The sequence below is a fragment of the Podarcis muralis genome, chromosome Z, assembly GCF_964188315.1.
Source record: "Podarcis muralis chromosome Z, rPodMur119.hap1.1, whole genome shotgun sequence".
NCBI lineage: Eukaryota > Metazoa > Chordata > Lepidosauria > Squamata > Lacertidae > Podarcis > Podarcis muralis.
In genome coordinates this window covers 16740883-16765387 of record NC_135673.1, presented here as the reverse complement: position 1 = coordinate 16765387, position 24505 = coordinate 16740883, and the positions used below count along the sequence as shown (strand labels likewise).

Here is a 24505-nt window from a genome sequence, read left to right as displayed (position 1 = left end):
CAAAGCAGATGCTCTGTCATTAAACTACAGCCCTTCTTGGGAACATTGGAACCTGCCTTATACTGAATCAGAACTAGCTCAGTACTGTCAACACTGACTGGCAGTTGAAGATTCAGGTCACAATCAAACCTGGGATTTTCTACAAGCAAAGCAGGTGTCCTACATCTGAGCTATGGCCCTTCCTTTTAAATAAAGTAATAAACTAGTATTCATAGTTCTGAATAAAAGGCCAGATTAAATAGGAGCATTAGGGAGCTGCCTTATACAGAGTCAGACCATTGGTCCATCTAGCTCAGTACTGTCTACACATACTGGCAGCAGCTCTCCAGGATTTCAGGGTCAGGGGGGTCACCCAAACCTACCTAGAGAGGTCATGCAGGGCCAACCCACCCTCTATCCAGAGTAAGGCAATTGCATTTGGGAGGAGTGGCAGATCTGGGCTCCCAAGGAGTGCAGTACTTGCTGCCTCCTTTACTTGTCACTCATCACCAACCCCTTCAATGCACCAAGGCTTCCCGAGGCCACCTTCAGTCGCCTCAGGTGGCAGCAGAGTATAAGGCATTGCTAGTAGCAGCAATGGGGGCAGAGAAGGAAACAGTGGCAAGGGAGCAGCATTTTCTGTTTTGCCTCAGGCAGCAGAATGTCATGGGCTGGTCCAAATGTCAGGGATTGAACCCAGGGCTTTCAGTGCTGCAAGAAAAAAAAAATCTGCCCCATCCGCTTCCATACAACTGTACCAACCCCTTACGCCGAACAAACCACGACAGCCATTAGATGCAAAACATGAAACTTTTTCTTCTTTTTAATTCAAACCACAATGCTAGAGGAAACCAGAGGAGTCAGGAAAGAGTGCCATGCGCAGAGAGCCTTTTCAGGTGGTGATTCTAGGCCAAGGGGAGTTACATGCGCTTCTTGGGTGGGGGGTGTTTGCAACAGACAGCAGAGGCGACAGAAACCATGCCCAAGGAACAGGAGGGTGGGTGGTCCATGGGAGGAGTTGAGCTACAATGTAGGACCCAGGTTTTTGCAGAAGACGAAAGAGGAGGCAGCTGTTACACCACTAATGTTTGATGCATACATGAGTGCCAAAATTAGGCCTTCTCAAAGGATGGAGTGTATACATTAACAGGGAGGTACCCTGTTCCAATTTGCAAGCTGGCCAAGGGAGCCCGCTGCCCTGGCAGACACATCTTAGATAAACAGGTTTACCAAGCTTTTAGTTCCAAAACCTGCCAAGCCTGTTTCACCCAGAGGCAAGAGCAAAACGAAACATTAATGCTTCAGTCCCTGAAATGTGAAACCACTCTCTCTCAAGCCAACTCTTAGTTGTCTATCTCCAACTAAGTGTGTGGGGGGTTTAATGTGGAAAAGGGGTGTGATTTTTAACTGGATGGGTCAAAAGAAAGCTCATCTCCAGCTATTACACATATAATGGCTTTGTGCTGGTTTTTCCATATAGGATATGCAAATGGGGGGGTGCAACCCCTGCATTTATGCACCTTCCTTCTCATGCCTACCACTTAGATCAGGGGCGGGACCCTCCCAATGTTGTTAGCCCTCCCAATGTTGTTAGGACTCGCAGCTGGTGCTGATGGAAGTTGGGAGTAAAACAACATATGAAGGGTTGCACATCTCTCTCACAAAGCTCCACACCAAGAGTTAAAGAGGCTGCAAACTCACAGCAGGATACGAGTAGGGTGTGCAGTCCATACAAAGTGGCTGAACCCTCCTTTTTGGGGGTCTGTTTAAACATGAACTTGCACACAAGCCTCCAAAAGAACAGAAATAAGGGAGACCTTAAATAAATGCCAAAATGCTCCATTCCCTTGGGACCAGTCAAGAGTGCCAAGATTAGAACAAGGTCTAGAGCAGAGGTAGTGTTCATCCAAGGTGGAGCCACCTCTGAACACCCAAAGGTCCACACTCATGAACCCGCTGGCCAAAAGAAGTCCAGCCATTGGAAAAGGGGGCAATAAAGGCAATTTTTGGCAATGCTGAAAATTATTTTTGAAGGCTATCTCCAACGAGCAAAATAAAAAATAACCTACCATCAGAATTTAGTAATTGGCAGTGGGGAAGGGTGATCCTGTGGTTGAAAGAAGCAAAGTATTAACACCAAGGCAGGGCACGGCAAGGTCTTTTGCCTAGTTTAGAGTTGGGACAGTTCCCAGTGAGCTCAAACCAGTTTTGCTCAGCCTAGCAAACCTTTGGCTCTCAGTTCTTCTACTAGCTCCTAGGAAAAGGAGCTCTCAAGCAACCCTCTGTAAAAATACAAGCCAAAATTAATTATCACCTGCACAAAACTTTGCACGGTGTAGGACTCAAGGCTGTACAGGACCCAGGCAGCACTCAAATTGTTAAGAGCCCTGCCAAGTGTAGCAAAAAGCCCTGAGTGCTGCCTGGGTTGAATGAAGTAAAGCCCAGGTCTTTCTGAAGCAGCCCAGCAGCCCTTGCAAGGGGAGCATACAGCCACGTTCTTGAACACCTCTCTGATTTTTTATTTTTTATTGCAAAGATCACCCAAAAGCTTTGCAGCAACCCCCCTGACAGATAAACCCTCTTTGTATGTGGATGGAGGGTAGTTTTTTTGAGTTGGTGCCTGCAAAAATGTTCTGTGAACCTGCGGGAGGGAGCACTTGACAACATGTTGCCTCCAAGGGGATCATGAAATGGGATGCATCTGAACCAGCTTGAAGCTGAACTGATGGTTCTGCCTCTCTCCAAAAGCGTAGCACATTTAGTTTGGCAACAGTATTGGAAATAGGGGGGGGAGATATAGAGCACCCCATTTCCTCCCTAAACTACTAGCCCCTAGTTTCTCTGCGAAGGAGCCAAGCCACAGCTCAAGTAGGTTAGAGACAGGTTTTGATGATGTAGGCAGGACCCACAACTAAGATGACGGGGGGGGGGGAGAGAACACAGATGCCCTCTTACACTTTTGCGACCAGGAATAAAAACATTTAGGGAGGCCTCAGATAGGAAATGTGGAGCCCCTCAGGATATCAGACTGGATTCCCCAGACTGAAAACAGCAAGCTTTTAAAAATATAGATATAAAATAGAACAAAAGCAATGGGTGCAAAGGATAGTCCTGTGCAGGGGGAGAGAGAGCAAAAGAGAGGGCACATACTGTTGTGGTCCAGTGTTAAAAGTCATGGGGTCACATTCCAAGGCGGGTTTTCCCTTCTTCAAAATGCAGGGGGAGGGGTCTTTAAGAGAGTCAGAAAATCTTCCTGGTGGTTTGTCCCGCACCCCCAAAAGTTGGAAAAAAATAATCCGCGGAAATGAATGGACTGCATTGCCTGAGGGGTGGGGGTGGGGCTGAATGGGGAGAGCTCTGGCCCTTCACCCTCCTCTCTCCAATGCTTTCTGACCCCCCTCTCTTTTTTCCAGAAATGGGGGAAAGAATACCCTCCAAAACCTCCTTAAGATGCCACAGGCTGAATGGAGAGGAGGCTGCCGAACTTGAAGTGCTGGATCACAGGGAACTTCTCCAGGCACTGGGAAGAAGACAAAGAGAACATTTGGCTGGGGCCTCTTTCAACACCCACCCACCCACCCACCCACCCCACAACTTGAGCTGGAGAGAGGTTTTGCTCCAGGCCCACCTCCCTCTGCTTTGACCTTACCTCTGCTTTGTACATGCGAATGAGGCCTTGGTTGACCTTCGCCCATGAAGGGACAGCGCTAATGTTCCACAGCTGGTTGGAGTGCTCAGCAAATGGGCCTGTCTTCATCTGGAAGACAAGACACAGACAAGCCATCACCACAAGGCACTGGCACACCCCGTTCCAGACCACCACTGGACAGGATGTCCCCAGTGTCCTTAACCACACAGCTACTTGATCTGCACTCCTTATTACCCACTGGATGCCATCATCCAGGCCAATGAAATCTGCTCTGAAGAAATACAAGGGCAGGGCAGCTCTGGCCATTCCCCTCTAGCATGGCTCCAGTACTGGAATCTGCTGTTCCTCCTCCTGACATGGGCACAAAGGCATCCTCCTCCTTACCCCAGGCATCATGACCCTAGTCCTACTCCCTGCAGTGAAGGGACCCAAACACTACACTATGATTCAATTGTTCTATTCTCCTCATTTATCACCATCATTTATAGCCACCTAAATTTACTAGGCAGAATGGAAGCAAAACCTGATGCTGACCTGTGATGGGGCCTTTTTGGTGTTGGCTCTCCCACTGCAAAATGCCTTCCCTAACAAGGTGCATCCTGTCTCCCTCTGCTTTCAAGAGAAATTTTTAAACATTCCTGTTTACCCAGGCATTTGATGGCTGAAAAAGACTGCTCCTGACAATCCCAATATCATTAGATGGATTTTTTCTTTAATTCATAATTGCTTTTAGAATGTTTTAAGAACATCAGAAGAGCTTTGCTGACCCATCTAGTCCAGCATCTGTTCTCACAGTTGCCAACCAGATGCCTCTTCTGGGAAACCTGCAGGCAGGATCTGAGCACAAGAACACTCTCCCCTCCTGTGCCTGCCAGCAACTGAGATTCAAAAGCATTGCTGCCACAATCTTCTTATCCTCCTTTAGCAGTCCTTTCACTCTCTTGTCATCGAACCACCACCCTAGATGGTTTTCTGCTACTCATATATTTTAAAAACATTGTTGCTGAACTTAATGTTTTTAACAACGTTTTAGTTTTAATTGTAATTGCTTTAGGAATGTTTCTAACTCTAAAATGGATTGCAATGTTTTGATCTGCTTTAGGATGCTTTTGCTTTGTTTTTAAATTGTGTGTCCGTTTAATGTTCTGGGCAACAATGGCAACAACAACAGCAACAACAACAACAAACCGATTGTTGGTTTGACAGACGTTTTGCTTTGAGTGTTAATGGGTTGTTGTTTTAATGGAAGAGTGAGGTATAAGTCAATAAAGTATTATTTTTTAAAAAATACAGCAGTTTCTAGAGACCAAGATAACCCACAGATAAGGTTAGGGGAAAACGAGGGTGGGGGGAACTCGGTTTGGGACTGGAGTGGGAGTGGGGGCGGAAGAGAGAAATAGCTTCTGGGCACACCCAGAGAATGCAACTTACTCTCAAGGGAAGGCAGGGGGAATGGAGGCAAACTTCTTGTGGGAAGATTCAGTGACATCATCAACCACAAAGCCAAAAAAAGGAACTTGGGAAAATAAGGAACTTTTGACAATGCAGGGGTGTTTTGAAGAAGAAGAAAACCTCCCTTCCTCCCCCTCCCCCTTCCAAAATCCCAAACAGCCAAAACAGTCACAGCTATCCCCTAAAAGCGGGTGGGGATCAGACTGCATTTCTGAACTTACTTTTCCAGTGCAGGAAGCCCAAACGGTTTGTTGTTACAGGTAGGTTTGTACAAGTGAAAAAGTATCCCAAAGTGTATGTCTGTGTGTTCATCTGTCTATGCATATAGATATATACTAGCGGTTCCTCTGCTCGCCAAGTCCTTGGCAATTCCCTCCACATTAATCCCTCAAATAATCGTAGAACAATAAAGGGCCCAAATGGGCATCTACGTCAACCCCCTGCAATGCAGGAATCACAGCTAAAGAATCCCTAAAGAAAAGCTTTTCTTTCTCATCCCATGCAAGCTCACTTTTGTGGCCTGTTGAGTTGTTCCTTCCTGCAAATCCAGGATTGTGATGAGGCACTGCAAACCTTCCAATGGGGGCTACATGGCAATAGCCTTACCGTTTTATGTATATAGGAAGATGTGGGTGGGTGAGTGTTCGTGAGCACACAGGGATGTTTGGGAGTGGAGGGAGAGAAAGAGCTCAGTCATATGTTTAGAATCTGGTGACCTCAGCACTGAAGCACTCTGGGTAAAAAGGAAAAAGAAAGGAAGCCACAAAAAGAATATCCTCTGTCCTCCCCCAACAGCTGCAATGGATGTTAAGTTCCACTTCCTGTCAGCGTACATGAGCGCCAGAAAAAATAAGATAGGCCAAACTTTCCCCAGGAAACTTCCCCCTTGCTTACAGAAGGATGGGCTGTGTGCGCCTGAGTTCCCAGAACAAAAATGTTGGCTGGAATTCCTCATGATAGCAGTCAAGAGCTCAGCCCTCAGTGGGTTAAAATGCAGTCGCACCTTGGTTTTCGAACAGATTAGTTCTCAAACGTTTTGGCTCCCAAACGCCACAAACCCCAAAGTGACTGTTCCAGTTTGTGAACTATTTTTGGAAGCCGAACGTCTGACAGGGCTTCCACGGCCTCCGATTGGCTGCAGGAGCTTCCTGCAGCCAATCAGAAGCCGCGCTTTGGTTTCTGAACATTTTGGAAGTCAAACTGACTTCCGGAACGGATTCCGTTCAACTTCCAAGGTACGACTGCACTAAGTTTCCTTCTTTGAAGAGACAGCACAGTGCAGCGCCGTCCACAGGAAGCAAGACCACTAGGGCTCTTCTAGCTCAGGACCATTTTCACTGGCTGGCACAGGGTTTCAGACAAGGTGTCTCTCCTGGCCCTACCTGCAGGTTCTTTAATCACTGAGCTATGGCTATTCAGGGGCATCATGCATTTTAATGCAGCCATGGCATTTTCCGGAGAGAGGAGGTGGGATGGGAAAAATCAAGGAAAGTAAAAGAGCATGCCTTTGCACTGGGGCAAACCTTTACTGTTGCAAGCTCCTAATCTTCAAGAACTTGGGGAAATGCTGAAGTTGCAACAGCGGTTTCTCCTACTTTCCACAGTGCAGTTCACAGGTCATGGGCTTTGGGGGTAGGAAGTCCTTGTACTTAGGAAAAAAGAAGCTCAGTTGGTTAGAATGTGGTGCTGATTACACCAAGGTTATCAGCCTTGCATAAGGGACAGCTGCGTATTCCTGCACTGCAGGAGGTTGGAATAGATGACCCTCCTATCCTATCCTATCCTATCCTATCCTATCCTATCCTATCCTATCCTATCCTATCCATACCAAGCCAGGACCATTGGTCTGTATAGCTCATTATTGCCTAAGCTGGGTCTCCAGGCAGGTGACCTGCCTAGCCCATCTTGGAAATGCTGGATTTGGATTTTGGATTTGATATCCCGCTTTATCACTATCCGAAGGAGTCTCAAAGCGGCTAACATTCTGCTTTCCCTTCCTCCCCCACAACAAACACTCTGTGAGGTGAGTGAGGCTGAGAGACTTCAGAGAAGCGTGACTAGCCCAAGGTCACCCAGCAGCTGCATGTGGAGGAGCGGGAAATCGAACCCGGTTCCCCAAATTACGAGTCTATCGCTCTTAACCACTACACCACACTGGCTCTTGCTGGCAATTGAACTGTGATGACCACCAACTTGGTTGGCTTTAAAAGAGGATTGGACAAATTCATGGAGGAGGAGAGGGCTATCAATGGCTACTAGCCACAGTGGCTATGCTCTGCCTCCACAGATGGAGGCCGAAGTACTTCTAAATACCCAGCTGCTGGAAACTGCAGGAGAGGAGAGCTCCTCTTGTGTTAGGGTCCTGTTTGTGGGCTTCACATTGGGGTTTTTTGGTAACAATCACCATCCTGTCTGTGTAGTGCAAAGAAAGCTGGTCCCCTCCTGACCACCAACATCCTGGCCCTCGAGACTTTAAAATTTCAGACAGATTGCTGGTGGCATTCAAAATGGGTATTGCCTCTTGAAAAAAATGAAGAAAAACAGGTTGGCTTGCAAGGACCAGACTCTTGTGCGCCCCAAAGAACTAGAACACAAACAACACCCCACCCAGGCGGGCACAGCTTTTCCAAACCAACATCTGCTCTCACTGAAGCCCTTTTGCTATTGTTTGGAAGTAGGAAAAGGGGGGGGGAATAGGGAGGAGGAAAAAAACTAACACACATACACAAACACACACGCAGAGAACCCTGTGGCTCATTCTAGCCACAAAGGGAGAGAAGAAAAGTAGGCAAGCAGAGTGGGGGGGGGGGAGAGGGAGGGGGAGAGAGCGAGAGAGCGGGAGCGCCACAGACCCGCAGTGACCCCAGGGGAACGGAGTGAGTCAGGGCAGCCATATTGAGCAGGAAATTACTCACAGACGCTGCGTTCCTGCCTCTCCGTTCCCGAGAGAATAAGCCTTTTGTAAAAGGTTCCTCTGTCGGTTAAAAAAAAATGAGGAGGGAGGTATTGGCGGGGAGGGAGGGAAAGGGGGGCAAGCTCAACACAGCACCTTCCTGTCATTTGCTTCCTTACCAGCTGAAACCAGAGCCCAGCCTCCCTTGCCCCCCCCCCAAAAAAAAACCTCCAAATTTGGGAGGCAGTGAAATAGGGAAAAGGGCTGCCCTGCCCTTCTCTGGGATTTTTTTAAAAGAACGCCAACTCGGGCAGAACTTGCAAATAGTCAATCCAACATTTGCTTTTCCTGCTCTTGGATCTGCTCCGTCGCCTTCACCCTCCCTCGTAACAGTAGAAGTCGCAAGAATCCAACGATGATGAATGCTAGACGGTTCAGGACAGACAAAAGAAAGGATTTCTTCACACAGCACAGAGTTTAACTGCGGAACGAGCTCCCGCAGGAGGCAATGATGGTTGCCAACTTGGATGGCTTTAAAAGATGACTGGACAAATTCATGAAGGAGGAGAGGGCTATTTGATGGCTATTAACCATGACAGCTGTGCTCTGCCCTCGTGAATACCAGTTGCTGTGACTCACAGGAAGGGGAGAGTGCTCTTGGCCCTGGGTTCTGCTTTTGGGCTGCCACTAGTGGGCTTCTGGCTTGCCACTGTGAAAGCAGGATGCTGGACTAGGTGGGCCACTGGCCTGATCCAGCAGGCTCTTTTTATGTTCCCCAACCCCAGGGGAACGAGGGGTGTGATTTGAAAGGGGTGCTGTTCTAGCATTTGAAGATACCTAGAGGCAAGGGGGAAGTTTCAAAAGATAAAAATAAAAAACCCAACAACCAACCCAGCCTTCCCCAGGCTGGCAGCACTTCTCTCGCCCATGCTCCCACCACCCCTACCGCCAGCCAGCATGGCCAGTGGCCATGGAAGATTGGAGTTACAAGTCCAGCAATACCCAGACAGCACCACCAGGATGTCTAGGTCCAAACTCATGGCAAGTAGCTGACATCAGAACAGTGCCCTGTTTAGGGAAACAAGAGATTGGGGCAATAGTCATATTTTCCCCCAAATGATTGCTTTGGTATGACAGCTGTAACTTGAGGGGGCTCAACCAATCAGCCAAGTGTGCTTATTGAGCAATGGGGTTTGGAAGCAGAAACTAGAGGGTTGTTTCCCCTCTATGGGTAGGACATGTAAATAAAATTCCTTCCATATAATTTTGTTGGTGTTGCAATGATCATGCTCATCCACTAGATGCCGATAGAGGGCTCTCAATGCTGGCAGACGCCAAAGATAGTACTCTGGCGGCATCTAGTGGCCTAGCACAGGAAAAGGCAAAAGGGAAATGCCCACCAAGGAGAAAGATAACCCTTTGTTAAAAGGATGTTTCTTTTGGGAGAGCACCCAAGCTCAGAACATTGTGAATGCTCTCCAAAGTAGCAAGGAGGAGAGGGAAGAGGGAGCACATTCCATTCCACCCCTAAGGGCAGGGTTTGAAAATATCAGGTGGGTCTTAAGCTCAAGAAAAGCCAGCATGATCAACAAAAAAGGGCAGGTTGGACTCAGGCCCAGCTGGAAAAGAACCACCCTGCTTGGTGGCCCTAGGCAAGTCATGCAGCATCATTTCTTTTCTTTCCTTCCCTTCCCTAATAACTTTGTTTTAAAAAATTAAACAGGAACGACCACCATCCGTACACAATACGCTATGGAATGAGGACCATGAAGCCCTCTGCAAATTGCCAGGGCAAGGCTTTACACAGAAATCTGCTATATACTGAGTTGGGCCACTGGTCCACCTAGCTCAGTACTGTCTACACTGGCTGGCAGAGGCTCTCCAGGGTTTCAGGCAGGAAACAGCCCTACTCGGAGATGTCATTGGAGAATCAACCTGGGGCCTTCTACCTGCAAAGCCGGTAGAAGCTTTACCACTTCACCACGGCACTACCCCCCCCCCAAAATAAAGTAAGATTCTAGTCCTCATGGTTCTGAATAAAGGACTGAATTAAGGAAGAACACTGAATCAGCCCATTAGCCCATCCAGCTCAGTACTGCCTGCACCAACTGACAGCAGCTCTCCGGGGTTCCAGGCAGGGGACATTCCCAGCTCTACCTGGAGATGCCACTGGAGATTCAGCCTGGAACCTTTTGCTCACAAATCAGGTACTCTACCACTGAATTATGGTCCTTGCCCCATTTAAATTTGGCTATACACATTCTCTAAAAAGTCTGCCATCTTTCTTCATAGGTGAGTCACTCCACACACACCCCTTGATCATTCTGGTTGCTGTTTTCTTAATCTTTTCCAACTCTACAACATCTGTTTTGAGGCTGATGGCCAAAACTCTACACACTATTCCAAATGCTGTTGCACTGTAATTTGTACCATAACATTAGCATGTCAGCAGTTTCAATTCCTTTCAGACGCCTTAAAGAACTAGGTACCCACCGGGCGCCAGGAAGCATAGGGGATCAGGCCAAAGACCCATCTAGTCCAGGATTCTTTTCTTACAGTGGCCAAGAGGCCAAAGAAGCTCATGCTATTGGCAGGAGTACATTCCTATCCTTTGCTTCTACCTTCCTCTCTCTTTCAGCTTCCTGAGTTCTCTGCCTTTCGGGATCTCTCTTTTGCTAATTTGCCTTGAGGTTGATACTGTTGGAACTTGGTCCATAAGAATGTCGGAAAGGAGATCTCACAAAGCGCAGATCGGAGGGTTAGGAAGTGGAGGTGAGGAGCCCAGATATGATCTGGCATAGAATCATAAAACTGCACAGTTGGAAGGAATCCCCAAGGGTTATTGAGTTCAACCCCCTTCAATGCAGGAATCTACAAAAGTATGCATCTTTGAAAAATCTCATAAAATGATTCAGTAGCAAAGACTGGGGGTCGGGGGTGGGACTCAGTCTCACCTCTGTAATGAATAGGATGCACTCAAGAAACATGAAGTCCTTATGGTTTTCATTCACCACTTTCTCATCCACAAAATGTCGAGGTTCCAGGTTTGGGTGATCTGAGAAGGAAGCATTATGTTTCAGGGCAGTTTCCATTTAGATGCCGAAGGCTTATCTGGACCACCCCATCCTCCCAGCTTAGTGTGGCAAATTGGGGGTTAGAGAATTGTTCTAGGTACAAGCCCACCATCACTTCTTATGCAACAGAAGCAGGGTCCTCTCTTAACCAGCAACAAAATGGGCACTTCTGATCACTCGTTAACAGGGAGCACAGGTAATATTTGAGGTTGGCAGTACTGTGAGCTTTGATCAGAGTTACAAATAGCAAAGGAAAGGGAGAAATTAGGCCCATCCCTCAACCCCTTCACAACAATGGAACAAATTTCACAGAAGAGAAGATGTATCAATAGGCTAGCATTCTAAGGGTCCCTGGCAAAGGGTGAGGGAAGGAGCTACTTTTCTCACCAGACAGTTTGAGGACCCCCATGCAAGGTAACAGAGAGATCACTTTGACCGTTACTTCCCATGCAAGGCAATGGAGAAAATGTGGAAAAGGAGGGTGCAATTTGCCTTAGGGTGCCTGATTGAAAAATTATTTTTTTCTTTTTCTTTTTTAATGGAATAAGCCCTGGTTGGGGGGCTGATGGGAGTTGGCAGTGGGGAAGCTTTCCCTGGTTACCTATCAGTTGTGAGCTGCCCCATATGAAGGGCAGGAACTGGAAGTCATCCAAGCCCCAGACTCCTTGGCTCCCAGCCGGTTCCATTCTGTAGGTCTTCTGCAGCTTCCGCATGACTTCCAAATACCTGGAGGAAGAAGGGGATTGTTAAATTCTATTAAATAAATGACTAGTCCCCAGGGAAGCCTCTCTAAGGTGCTCTCATGAGGCCTTGCCTACAAAGCCTTTGAGCCTCTCACTGTCCTCTTGACCACAAGGTTGTGAGAGTGATTACTTATTCTTCTCTGGACCCCCCCCCCATCCCTTTCATGCAAGGCTTCGTCCTCTGCTGGGCTGAGCCATTATTAAAAACCCACTTTCAGATACCACAGGGTCGATTTTTAGCCCTTTCTCTCTCTCTCTCTCTCTCTCTCTCTCTCTCTCTCTCTCACAAACACACACACACACACACACACACCAGCTTTACCTGTTGAACACTTTGAAGACAATGGCCAGCTGGTCATCCACCCGGAGAACTCCAATTTTGCAAAGGCAGCAGAGGAAGGCGGCAAACGCTGCTTCATGACCTGAGATGAAAGGACAGGAAGGGGAACAATTTTCAGGACAAGGGACGAAAACCCTCTGCACTTGCATGATGCTTTGGAGGGCTACATGTTAACATGGCTACCTTTATTTATTTATTGCCCACCCTTCGCCCTAAAGTCCCAGGGTGGATGACAGCATTAAAACACAATATTAAAAACAGTTTAAAACAATTTACAATCACCGAAATAAAGTGGGTCCTAAAAAAATACACCTCAAGTATCAAAAGACCAGGATAAAGTGGTGTGTCTTCAGCATTTGCTGTAAGCTGTGCAGTGAAGATGCCAGGCACACCTCTGTAGGGAACGAGTACTGCAGCTTAGGGACCACCACAGAGAAGCCCCTCCCTGATAGCCCCCTCTGCCGACCTCAGCACCTGAGAGGATCTGTAGTGAAGGAGGCAGCATTTCTCAACCATTTATGCAGAGAGACACCTATGAATGTGGGGCTACACCAAGTTTCACACACATTAAGGTGAGGGAGAGGCAAGTCTATGCCTGAAGGAGCTTCCAATCTTAATCTGGAGAGCTGGGAAACACAGGGTGAGTGCAAGCAAATAAGCAACACTGTTTAAGATGGGGAAGTGAGTGTTTTTTGTCCTGGGAGGCCAAGTCTTTATCTCACCCACCAGTCAATCATCTGGCACAATAATGATGGCAGGTTGTCCTGCCTAACCTGGTAAAGTTGGCACTTGATGATGGAGAGGTGGAGAGAAGCTCCCCAAGCAGGACTGAACCCTGTGCATGTCAGCTAATGCACAGGAAACCTCAGTCCTACTTTCTCCAGCCCGCCTGATGTCAGGTATGGGGCAAGTGAGGCATGGATCTAGGCCCTTTCAATCGCCAAGGGCAGAAATGTAGGAAGCAGGAAAGCATATACTGAAGCATATTTTGTCATGAATTAAGTGCTTAGGCATTTTTCCTTTCTATTCTGTAAAATATTTTAAGATGGCTCCCCCCTTTTTTCTTTTTATTAATATTATTCTCTTCTCAAGAGTGACCTGTAATTTCATTGTTAAGAATAAAGAGATGTGACAAACTTGAGTCAAGCAGGTCAATTTTTTGCTTTTTCTCTTGTATATTTGTTTTGTTTTGTCTTCTTTTCTTTTTTTCATTGCTATTTGTGGTGTGGTTCTTCATTTTATTTACTTTCTTTTTTGCAACATTTTTTTTAAAAAATAAAATGCTATCTATAAGGTTTTGTTTCATTCACGCAAGCACTTAAAAAAATTATTTCTGTTGACAGAATTGAGGCTTATTCCCAATCTGGGGACTATGTGCATACTCTGTCTAACAGAACTGAATTTAATGGATCAGCTTAGTGTTTGCAGGATTTCTGAACTTGTCAGAATTTTTAGGAACTACATTATATAGCCAAAAATAGAAAAAGTTAATAGGAAAATTATATAAAAATTCAATTCAATAAGTATATAAAAATTCAATCACTATTAATAATTATTAAATATATATATATTCAGAATTATATAACAATCAAAAGAAAATAGTGAATGAAGATACAGTTTTTTTATTTAAAAAATTACCATATCTAAATGATATACAGAAACAACTATTAATAACCCCAAAATCTGAAATAGAAATCAAGAAAACAATTTTATAGTTGGCTAGTGGTAAAACACTTAGATGGATTTCCTATTGAGCAATATAAAATATATGTAGATCTTTCAGCACCAAAACTTTGCCAATTATATGACGAGATATTTGATAGGGGAATTCTGTCAACGATGTTTAATCAAGCAAATATTGCTGTTATACCAAAACCAGACAAAGACCACACTCATTGCGCTTATTACCACCCAATTTCATTAATTTAACGTTTATATAAAGATTTTAACAACAAAGTTGGCAATTAGAGCACAACAAGTGATATTGTTTATAAAAAGGAATGCATGGTTTATCCACCTACGATTTTTTGGAGATAAGTATTAGGATGTATAAATACTATTTGGGGGAGGGGGTGGAAATTAAAATTGTCAGATGATAATATTATCCTACACCACATACCAATGATATGGGGTTTGACAACTGGTCAGTGTGGATGGACTCTCTGCGCCCCTACTTCTGCCAAAAGACTGATATTGATTCACTGGAAAGCTAATACTATGGCCCCCTTTGATCAATGGACAGAAGATATGACAACTCTTCCAATATGTGAATGGACTGCTTTTAAGAGGCAGGTTGTGTGTGGATAAATATAATGATATTTGGAATGCATTTATAAAAATTATAATGACTTGTTAATAATTGCATACTCATCGGAATAATGACATATATACTTATGTATTGCATTGTATTACAGTTTCAAGCACCTTTTTGATTTTGTTTCATTTCTTTCACCTTTTTTTCCCTCTGAAATTTTTCAATAAAATTCAATAAAAAAGAGGAGGAAAGAAATCAACAACCTTTATAACTATTAACCCCAAAAGGAAAAGCAGCAGGCTTGCCATACAAAGTGAGAGCCGCCATTGAACTATCCTCACTTTTAACAGCAATACAATAGCACCACCTCGTGACCAACAGCAGTTTTGCAATCGACTAGACAACAGACCTGCCTGGAGGTGGGGGGTTTTAAACATTTAACTGGCACACCAAATCTGCTTGCCCTGCCCGTGGGCATTTCGAAGACCAGCAGTCATTTTAATGTTCATTGCTTTTGTTACACATTAGCAGTCAAGCAAATTTAGAAAGCCTCTTCCTGTTGAAGCAGACACTATTTTGAAAGCAAAACAACTTTTGTAACACCACGTCTGAGCAGAAAGAGCACAAAGAGCCCACTGCTGCTACCTCTCCAATCTCCGAGTCTTGCTGGGAATAGAGGGAAATCCCTTTAGGAGCAGGATGCCATAAAAGATGGGTGCTGACCACCCCATAACAGCAATCAGCCCTGATGGCTAAATGGGTGCCTCTATAATCAGAGGCATTTTGCTGCTAAATACTGGTTGCCAGGGAACAGCCTGTCCACCTTGCAGGTTTCCCAGAGGCATCAGCAGAGCAGCTTCCAGGACATCCAGCAGGCCACCTGGGATGGTCCAGGCCCCTTTACTGAAGCAGGGAGGGTGGGGAAAAGCTTCCAGGTCAGTCTGCTCATCCCCTGACAGATACCTGTCCCATAGTCAATACGAGTAGAGTTGCCCACTGACTCCTTCAGGTACACTGCCACTTCGGAGATGGCGTCTGACAGCTCACTCGGAACCACAGTGGCCACCAGGTTCTCAGCCCCCTAAAGGAACAAACAGCCAGGGTGTTAGGTTGGTCAGGTGCTATTCCCACACTCAGACTTTGAGAAGCGTCAGATCACTGCCCTTCTCTCTCCTTTTTCTTACAGCTTTCAGCTCCTCCTTTAATGTAATTAGGGAGATTTCACCACTAGGAGGGGTTAATCAAAAAGGGGGAGAAGTTTATGAGTTAAAAAATCTGCTAGTCTCTTTTCTTTTCCTTTTTTAAAGGTGCCAAAATATTTTTTATTGTGTTTGCTGAAAAGAGGCTGCTGTCCCTTGATAATAATTCACCATGCATCTCAGAGCCAATTTACAAGACATTTTAGTGTGGCAGTGCCTACATTTTGGAACTCCCTGCCTATTGACACCAGGTAGGCACCTTCACTGAATGCTTTTGGAACCTGCAAAAAATATTTGTGCTTAGACAAGCCTAACCTAGACATGTATAACACACGTGTGTGTTTGGATTGGTTTTAAGCTTATTGCTGCTTTTATTTTTTTTAATGTTTTAAGAGTTGTTTCTACTGATAATTTTATTCTTTTATTCTTGTTGTAAACAGCTTTGGGGGTTTAAAAAAAATTAAGTGGTGTACTGTATAAATTATATGACACAAAAATTAAAAAACAGAGCCAACATGGTACAGCTCTTGTTCGACAGTACCAAATCAGACTACCAGGTGGTGGTGGTGAAGAGAACAGGCACATCTAGGTGCTTTTATATACACAGGAAAATATGCAAGTCAAACTATGCCAAAGGTAGAACCCTTTCCCCTTCAATGCAAGAGCCAAATAAAAAGATTTCCTTTGGCCGTCAACAAAATCCAGATTAAGCAAAGCCATAGTACCACTCTATTCTGCCTTGGGTAGACCACACCTGAAATACAGTGACCAGTTCTGGGCACCACAGTTAAAAAAGATTGTTGACAAGCAGGAACGTGTGCAGAGGAAACCAACCAAAAGCAAATGGCTTTAAGGCAATACCTGAATCATATGACACTCTGCAATCCAACTCTACAATTCTATAATTCTATGAAAATGAAGCTAGAAGAGAATTGGGCAACTCCATTCAATACCACAGAAACAGACACAGACACACACATACTGCTTTACCTGGTCCAGTTTGGTGTACCACGTCCGAAAAGCCTTGTTCCCAAAGCGAGATGGCTGGTCCACCGGTGGGGTCTCGTCAATCCACCTGTCAAGCGTGTTCAGGAGATCAATCAGCTTTTCAATTGGCTGGCAAGAGAAGGGAGAGGAGTCTACTTAGGCAGAAGGCAGACACAAACACATCACACATTCTGCTCACCAGAGACCAAATGTTTCAAAACGTCAGCACACACCCCAAGCTGATCATTGGCAGAACTTACTATTTCTTATTTATTTATTTCATCTATTGCATTTACAGTGGTACCTTGGTTTTCAAACGTTTCAAAAGTCGGATGTTTTGGTTTTCGAACACCGTAAACCCAGAAGTAAATGCTTCAGTTTTCGAACACATCTCGGAGGTTGAACATGCCACATGGCTTCCGCTGAGTGCAAGATGCGGAGGCCTAGATGCCAGCTATTGAGTTTTCGGTTTTCGAACATTTCGGAACTTGAACCGTCTTCCGGAACGGATCACATTTGAAAACCAAGGTACCACTGTATATCCCACCTTTTTTCCCATTAAGAAGTTCAAGGTGGCATACATGGTTCCCTCCTTCCTCAATTAATCCTCACAACACTCCTGTGAGGTAGGTTAGGCTGAGAAAGGCAGTGACTGCCTCAAGGTCACAGCCAGTGAGCTTCAAGGCCAGGTGGGAGTATTTGAACCCTGGTCTCTCCCAGGTCCTGGTTTATAACTCCAACCACTACACCATTATTATTTATTAATAAAAAAAAGACAACTAATGAGGCAACCCTTTCCCCCATAGACCCCACAAAGATTAGCACAATGAGGGCTGAGCATTCTTTTTTTTAAAAAAAAAATGAAACTCAGAAGAGGGGTACAGAATGGAGTTCCAAGAAGGGGGGGGACTGGCTAGTGCTGTGAATAGGAACCAACTCTTTTCAGGAAGAGAAGATGCCCTGCAGATCCTCTTGTATATACTTTTTAAACATGTTCATTTGGGATGTGGGGGATTTCCCGTTCCTGAATGATGGGGGGTAGGGGCTTGCAATGCTGCCGCTCCAAAGGGCAGCACATACTCCGGGAAGGAATTCCTCCTTCAAGAGTAGACAAAGGACAAAAACAGCAGGAGCAACTCCTCTGACTTTGCCGGAGGCCTCGTGCGTGAGAAATCCTCTAGTCTCCCAAGCCTGAATTCGATCCTTTGCTGTGTCAGAAGGGCGTGGGGAAGTGCCAAGTCCAGCAGCTTTTCTGGCCCTTGAAGCATTGCAGGAGCAGCAGGAGGAGAGAGTAATGGGGGAAATTGACAGCATCATGCTATCTCCAAGCCAAGAGCCATCATTTGTTCTGCCTGAACTAGACGGACAAGTGGTCCGACTCAGGTTAAAACATCTTCCTGTGTTTGTTTAATCCAGCCTTTTATTCAGAACTATGAGGACTAGACTCTCTATTTTTAGGGAAGGAGGCATATCTAAGTCTTAAAGCTCATGCCTTGCATGCAGAAGGTCCCAGGTTCATTCCTCAATGGTATCTCCAGGTAGGACTAGGAGAAACTCCTGCCTGAAACCTTGGAGAGCCACTGCCAGCCAGTGTTGACAGTACTGATACAGACAACCATCGCTCTGATTCAGTACAAGGCTCATTCAAGCAGCACAATTTCTTTTTTGCATGCAGAAGGTTGCAGGTTCAATCCTTGATGCTATCTCCAGGTAGGGCTGGGAATGTCCCCCTGCCTGCAACCCCTGGAAAGCTGCTGCCAGTCAGCGTAGATAACACTGAACTATTTGAACCAATGGTCTTACTCAGTATAAGAAAGCTTTAACCGAGGCCATTATTCAGAACCATGAGGACTAAAATTTTGCTTTATTTCTCAGGGGAAGGGGCCATTGCTCAGCAGCAGAACATCTGCTTTGCACACAAAAGGTCATCAGTTCAATCCCCATTGGCATCTCCAGGTAGGGCTGGGAATATCCTCTCCCTGAAATCTTGGGGGAGCCTCTTCCAGGCAGTGTAGACAGTTCTGAGCTAGATGCACAAATGCTTGGAGACTTTTTGGCCTTGGGAAACAATACATAAATGAAGCAACCCCAAAATCAATCTCAGAACTAAAAAATAGAATTGGATAAAATACAAATTCAGCAACGGCAGCCAAAAAAATAATAATTTTAGCCCATTCAAAAGCTTGGTGGAAAAGAGCTTGCCTGGACTGGAAAAGAGAAGAGCATGGAGCCCTCACACTTTGGCTTACCTCAGAGACTTTGTATTCACAGGTCAGCTTCTTGCCCTTGATGCTTTCATTCAGCTTGAGAATGAAGCCTGTGTAATCTGCATAAGCCTATTTTAATAATAATAATAATAATAATAATAATAATAATAATAATAATAATATCAGAGAGAGGGAAAGCAAGAATGGAGCATTAGCTAGACAACATTCCATGGAAAAATCCAGCAATGTTGCTTATCCTGCCCTGGGGAGAGAGAGATCCATGGGGAATAGGCATGCCAGGGAGAAGGCACGTTTCTTAAGACTGATTGCCCACTTTTCCACCAGTGCAGTCAAGATGGCCAGCAGAATCAGCACTGAGTAAATGAGGTACAAGCATTTGGCATGAAACAACTGCGAATTTTAAGAACCATCACATTGAATTAGCTGTAATGGCTAATTGTTAGAAGCAGGGTGCCTGTGAATGCCAGTTCCTGGGAATCACAAGTGAGGAAAGTTGCTGTTGTGTTGAGGTCCTGCTTTCAGACTTCCCATAATGGGCATCTGGTCAGCCACTATGGGAACAGGCTGCTGGACTGGATGGGCCACTGACCTGATCCAAAAGAGCCCTGCTTAGATTCTTACATTAAACCTCCATTGTCAGAGGCAGTGTCCCCCTGAATCAGCCTTTCTCAACTTTCCCAGGTGTTGTTGGACTAAATTCCCATCATCCCTAGTGAGAAGAGCCAGCAGTCAGGGATGATGGGCACTGTCATGGGTGCCTTTTGGCCTGATCCAATAACCAGGCTCTTCTTAAGTTCTTATAAGAGGAGCTTTAACAAATCTTTGGAGGATAAGGCTATCAATGGCCATTATGTTCTTCTTTCACTGCCAAGATGCCTCTGAATATCAGGGAGAGTGTTGCTGTTGCACTTGGGTCCTGTTTGTGGGCTTCCCAAAAGCATCTGACTGGCCACTGTGAGAACTGTGGGTTTTAAATTATATTTTTATTATATTTTGTACATTGCCTTGGGACATACATAGGAGGCGATTAATAAGCAATAACAACATTTAATGGATGCAAGACTAAATGGGTCTTTGGCTTGATCCTTCAGGACTCTTCTTTATGTTCTTATGGAATACAAAATTGATAGGAATGTGACAGAGATTGATTGGGTCAGGCTGCTGTCAGTTAAAAGTATTGCACTGCCACAATACTGAAGGATGTTGGAAAATGAGATTTTGCCACTCTTCTCCAACCTCCCAGGAACTCTGTGCTGACAGACAGCAGTCTTCTGCAGCAGCAAAGGATTGAAAGTAGAAAGCTGGCTTTTTTAGCTCCCTGCCACAGACTAAGTGGGACCATTCTCCCAGACAGGTTAGCTTTCTATGTGCAGAGAAAGCATGGAGTGTCATTTAACCCGGAGGGGGGTGAATCTGTGGCCCTCTGATTTTTGTTGGATTCCAAATCCTATCAGCCCCAGCAAGGATGGCCAACTGTCCAAGGACGATGGGAGTTCCAGTTCAGCAACATGCAGAGGACCAGAGGTGCCCCTCTCCTGATTTAACATGGGAGACCCCTCCCAACTTCAGTCTTAGGTGGTACAGCCGAGATACCAAAATGACCCCTCAGCAGGAACTATTTCCTGCTCAACCCACATGCCAATGGTACCTCCCCAGAAATATACCAAACATTCTGTACCTGTGAGCGTTTCCACTTCCCCATGTCGGGAACCATGTTGATTTCCTTCTTGGGGATCATGAAATTTTGGTGGGGAGGAGGCAGTGCTGCCTCCTCGGGGGATTCTGGAAGGAGAAAGAATTCAAACCATTTGGACTGTGAAGATGTTGCTATGTTCTCAACTGTGAGTTCCTTTCTAAAGAAAATATTTTCAGGCCATTATTAAAATCCACTTACCTATCGTATTGACTCCCTATGTGGAGCATGATTAAAATCCAATATTCAGGACAGATAAAGGAGACTACTTCACTCAGTAGTGTTCAGCTGTGAAACTCACCCCCACAGTAGAGGCAAAGATGACCTTGCCAACTTGGATGACCTTATAGCATCACATAAACAGAGAATTGGAAGGGATCCCCCAAAGGTCATCTAATCCAATCCCCTGCAATTCAGGAATCACAGCTAAAGAATCCCTGACATGTGGCGAGCCAACCTGTTTTAAAATCTCCAGTAAAGGAGAGTCCATCAGCTTCCAAGGAAATCTGTTCCCTGATATTCTTTTTTTTTTTTATGTCATAACATTTTTATTGTAATGAAAGATTAGTTTTCATCCACATTAACAGTCTGTAGGCTTTTGAAAGTGGTAACTGGCGCATATGTGACCAGTGTATACAGTTTATTAGGCGAATCCTCATCTTCATTGCGTTTTCTGGATAAACGCACACGGATACGGGTTTCAAATATCTGAAGGGCTGTCATTTGGAAGACAGAGCAAGCTTGTTTTCTGCTGCTCCAGAGAGCAGGATCCAAACCAGTGGATTCAAATTGCAAGAAATGAGTCTCCTTAATTGGAGGTTGGAAGGCCATCTGTCAGGGATTCTTTAGCTGTGATTCCTGCTTTGCAGAGGCCCATGGGGTCCCTTTCAACTCCGCAGTTCCATGATTCTATAAATTAGCACATGCAAGTAAAATTTAACGCAACCGCTCTCAGGAGTGGGGCCTAAATGCAAACAGGACACCCTTGCTTTACAGATAGCTGTCTCCACAAATCACTTTGGCCTTAAAAGTGGAGCAAACTTGCAGCCCAGAGAGAAACCCCTGGCACGGATGGCTTTCAAAGGAGGTTTAGAGCTTGCAAAGCACTCTAAAGTCCCTGGAGGCCTTTGGATGAGTGCCAGGAAGGGGGTGGGGGGAGAATGCAGATTATCAAGCTGCAAAGTCAGCAGGAACTCAGCCTCCTCCCCACCACCAGCAGACTAGGTAGATGGTTTGGTTCATTTTTCCTCATTAGCCAGGAAGCAGGTAAGCACTCCCCTCACCCAGCGCCTTGTCAAAAGTGCCCTGATCCCCTCCCGCTCCTGCACAGAGGGAGGCTCCCTTTCTAAAGTTGAGGGCTCTCAAGGATGAATGGCTCTGCTCTACATTCCTGTTCCAGCAAAACAAGGTGAATGTAGTCACATTGCCGCAAGGGAGCCAAGAATCGTGGAAAGGAGAAGTGGAACAGAAAAGCAGCGGGGGGGGGGGGGAGGTGAGATGTGCAGGGAACAGAGAGAGGATTTCGGTCCCCAACCACAAAGGCGACAGCCAATGTCTTAAGTTTTCTCCCAGTAAGGTTGCAGAGTGTCAAAGCATCAAAGCCATTCAGTCTGTATCTTTCATTGCCAAAAATAATCGCATCCAGCGCGTGGATCTTATCTTATACCACCAGACACATTCTCACCTTCTCTGTGTTTTAGCCACATGAAAGCCCTCTGTGGTCTGAGGGAGAGATATGCTGGCCCAAGGTCACCTGATGACCTTCCTGGCTGTAGGGCGGAACCTGGTCCCTGATACTCTAAACTCAACATTGCTAAATGAAAATCTGCAGTTGGTTACCAGTGGAGTATCGTTGCCCATATTTACACCCCGCTTTCTTCCAAGAAACTTCGCAACAACCCTGAAGGAAGATTAAGTTTAGGGGGGGAAACTAGGGAACCCTTTTCAACTTGAGGGCTGCATTCCCGTCTGGACAACCTCCCAGGGTCTGCCTGCCAGTGGTGGGTGGAGCCACAGGCCAAAGTGGGTAGGGCAACAAATGTAAATTCTACTGTCATATAAGTGATAAGTTTCTGCACATGTATCTCTCTCTTCCATCCATTCGGGCAAGCAAGGGCCATTATCAGAGTTCAAGGGACCCATCCCAGCCAGGCAGAAGCACTCAATGAAATTATACATGGCATGAAAAAAGTGGATAGAGAAGAGTTTTTCTCCTTCTCTTGCAGCACTAGACTGCATGGACACCCCATGAAGCTGAATACTGGAAGATTCAGGAAAGATAAAAGGAAGCACTTCTAAACGCAGCACATTGTTAATCTATGGAACTCTCTCCCACCAGAGCCAATGATGACAACCAACTTGGGTGGCTTTAAAAGAAGATTGGACACATTCATGGTGGAGAAGGCTATCAATGGCTAGTTCTGCCTCCACATTTGGCAAGACATGCTTGGAGACTGTAATGCTTCAGAGTACTATTTGAAAGAAACCACAGGAAGGGTTTCTAACTATGTGCTGTGTGAAGGACTTTTTAAATTCTGTCCTAAATCTTCCAACATTTAGCTGCACTGTATGCCCATGAGTTCTAATGTTCAGAGAAGGGGAGAAAACTTTTCTCTCTTCACTTTCTCCATGCTGTGCATCATTTTATAAACTTCTGTCAAGTTGCCTCTTCCTCACCTTTTCCCTTAAAATCCCAAATGCTGCAACCTTTCCTCACCCCCCTGGATAATTTCACTGGCCCTTTTCTGAACCTTTTCCAGCTCCACAATTTCATTTCTTTAGGTGAAGTGAGCAGAACTGTGCACAGCATCCAAAATGTGGCGATGCATTACATTTACATAATGGCATCATGATCTTGGCAGTTTTATTTTCAGCACCTTTTCTAACAATCCTGAGCATGGAATTTACCCTTCGCCCCACCCCACCCCCCAGCTATTCACAGGTGCCCCACACCTGGGTCCACATCACCACTGAGATCCTCGCTACATCTTTGCGATCTCTTTCCTGGACAAACCTCATTACGCAGCATGTGTGACATTAGGGTTTATTTACGGCATTTTGCCCCGCCATGCAACACTATGTATACTGTATCTGCACTTGCCATTTTAATGCCCATTCTCTCGCTTTGGGGACATACCCTGGAAGCAGTGGGGTTAGGGGAGCTCATGGCTTGGTTCCAGTTATGGGGTGCCAACACCCACTATCATGGATAGAAAGCAGCAGCAGCTCAGGCTCACCCTGAGAACAACAACAACAACAATTCAGGCTCACCCTGAGTAGCCCCAATATATTTTGCCACCTGAGTCAGACCCCAAAATGGCACCAGGGAAGGAGCAAGAGAAGAAACGGGGCGGGAGGAGAAAGCTCGACATGCGGATCTGCTGCTCTGGTGCATCCTGTCGCCTCACCTTGCCTCATGGGTGAGCCGGTCCTGAGTAGCCCCACAGCAACCCTCCTCGCGAGCAAGTCCCCGTGACACGGAAAGGAGTTACAACAACCCTGCAAGGTAGGCCATTCTCCAAGGTGGGGCTGGGTGGCTCTCTTCCTTACCTGGCTGCCATTCGCTTTCTGCCATCTTCCTCGAGCCGCTGCCGCCGCCTTTCACCTCTCACCACCTGACACTGGAAAATAACCGCCGCTTCGCCATATCGGATACGGGCACCGGGGCCGTCGCTGTGAGGAGGGCTGGGCAGGGGCGGGGGCGGGCGGAGTGAACCTGACGCTGCCATCTTGATAAAGGGCACCGCGACATACACAGGGTTGGATTACGAGTTCCCCAAGCGTCAGAGAGACGGGGGATTTGTACACCGTTTGATTGTTAAAAAAAAGAACGCAACCTCAAAGCGGTTTATTAAAAGAATAAAACAATGAAATTTCCAGTAAAGTTAAGTTAAGAGTAACCATTTAGAATTTATAACAATTTTCATTTTTTTAAAAACACAGACATACTATCGTGTCCCTCTACATGTGTCCCTCTACATTTATATCTCTACATCGAACACTTCTCTGCCCTAC

The 24505-nt window shown here is 45.7% G+C and overlaps 1 protein-coding gene across 3 annotated transcripts; it reads right to left on the bottom strand.

Moving 5' to 3' along the window:
* Positions 1-770: 770 nt before the first annotated feature.
* Positions 771-24199, bottom strand: PTPA (protein phosphatase 2 phosphatase activator). 3 transcript variants are annotated; one of them, XM_028716085.2, is made up of 10 exons: positions 24041-24199; positions 20477-20580; positions 18820-18906; positions 16574-16699; positions 15348-15465; positions 12113-12212; positions 11649-11773; positions 10928-11028; positions 3629-3736; positions 771-3499 (listed from the first exon to the last, which is right to left on the bottom strand). In XM_028716085.2, exons 1-10 carry the CDS (start codon positions 24063-24065, stop codon positions 3425-3427), a joined length of 969 nt encoding a protein of 322 aa, XP_028571918.2. In that variant the 5' UTR covers positions 24066-24199; the 3' UTR covers positions 771-3424. The 3 variants fall into 3 exon arrangements, with proteins under 3 accessions (XP_028571918.2, XP_028571919.2, XP_077778363.1); XM_028716086.2 differs by lacking the exon at positions 24041-24199 and adding an exon at positions 23899-24014; XM_077922237.1 differs by lacking the exon at positions 18820-18906.
* Between the last annotated feature and the right edge of the window lie 306 nt (positions 24200-24505).

Coding starts and splice junctions, on each gene's coding strand:
- PTPA (XM_028716085.2), bottom strand. CDS start 24,065: ATGGCAGAAAGCGAATGGCAGCCAG. Junction 20,581..24,040: donor AGAAAGCGAATGGCAGCCAG/GTAAGGAAGAGA, acceptor TTCTCCTTCCAG/AATCCCCCGAGGAGGCAGCA. Junction 16,700..18,819: donor GTGAATACAAAGTCTCTGAG/GTAAGCCAAAGT, acceptor TTCTCTTGCCAG/CCAATTGAAAAGCTGATTGA.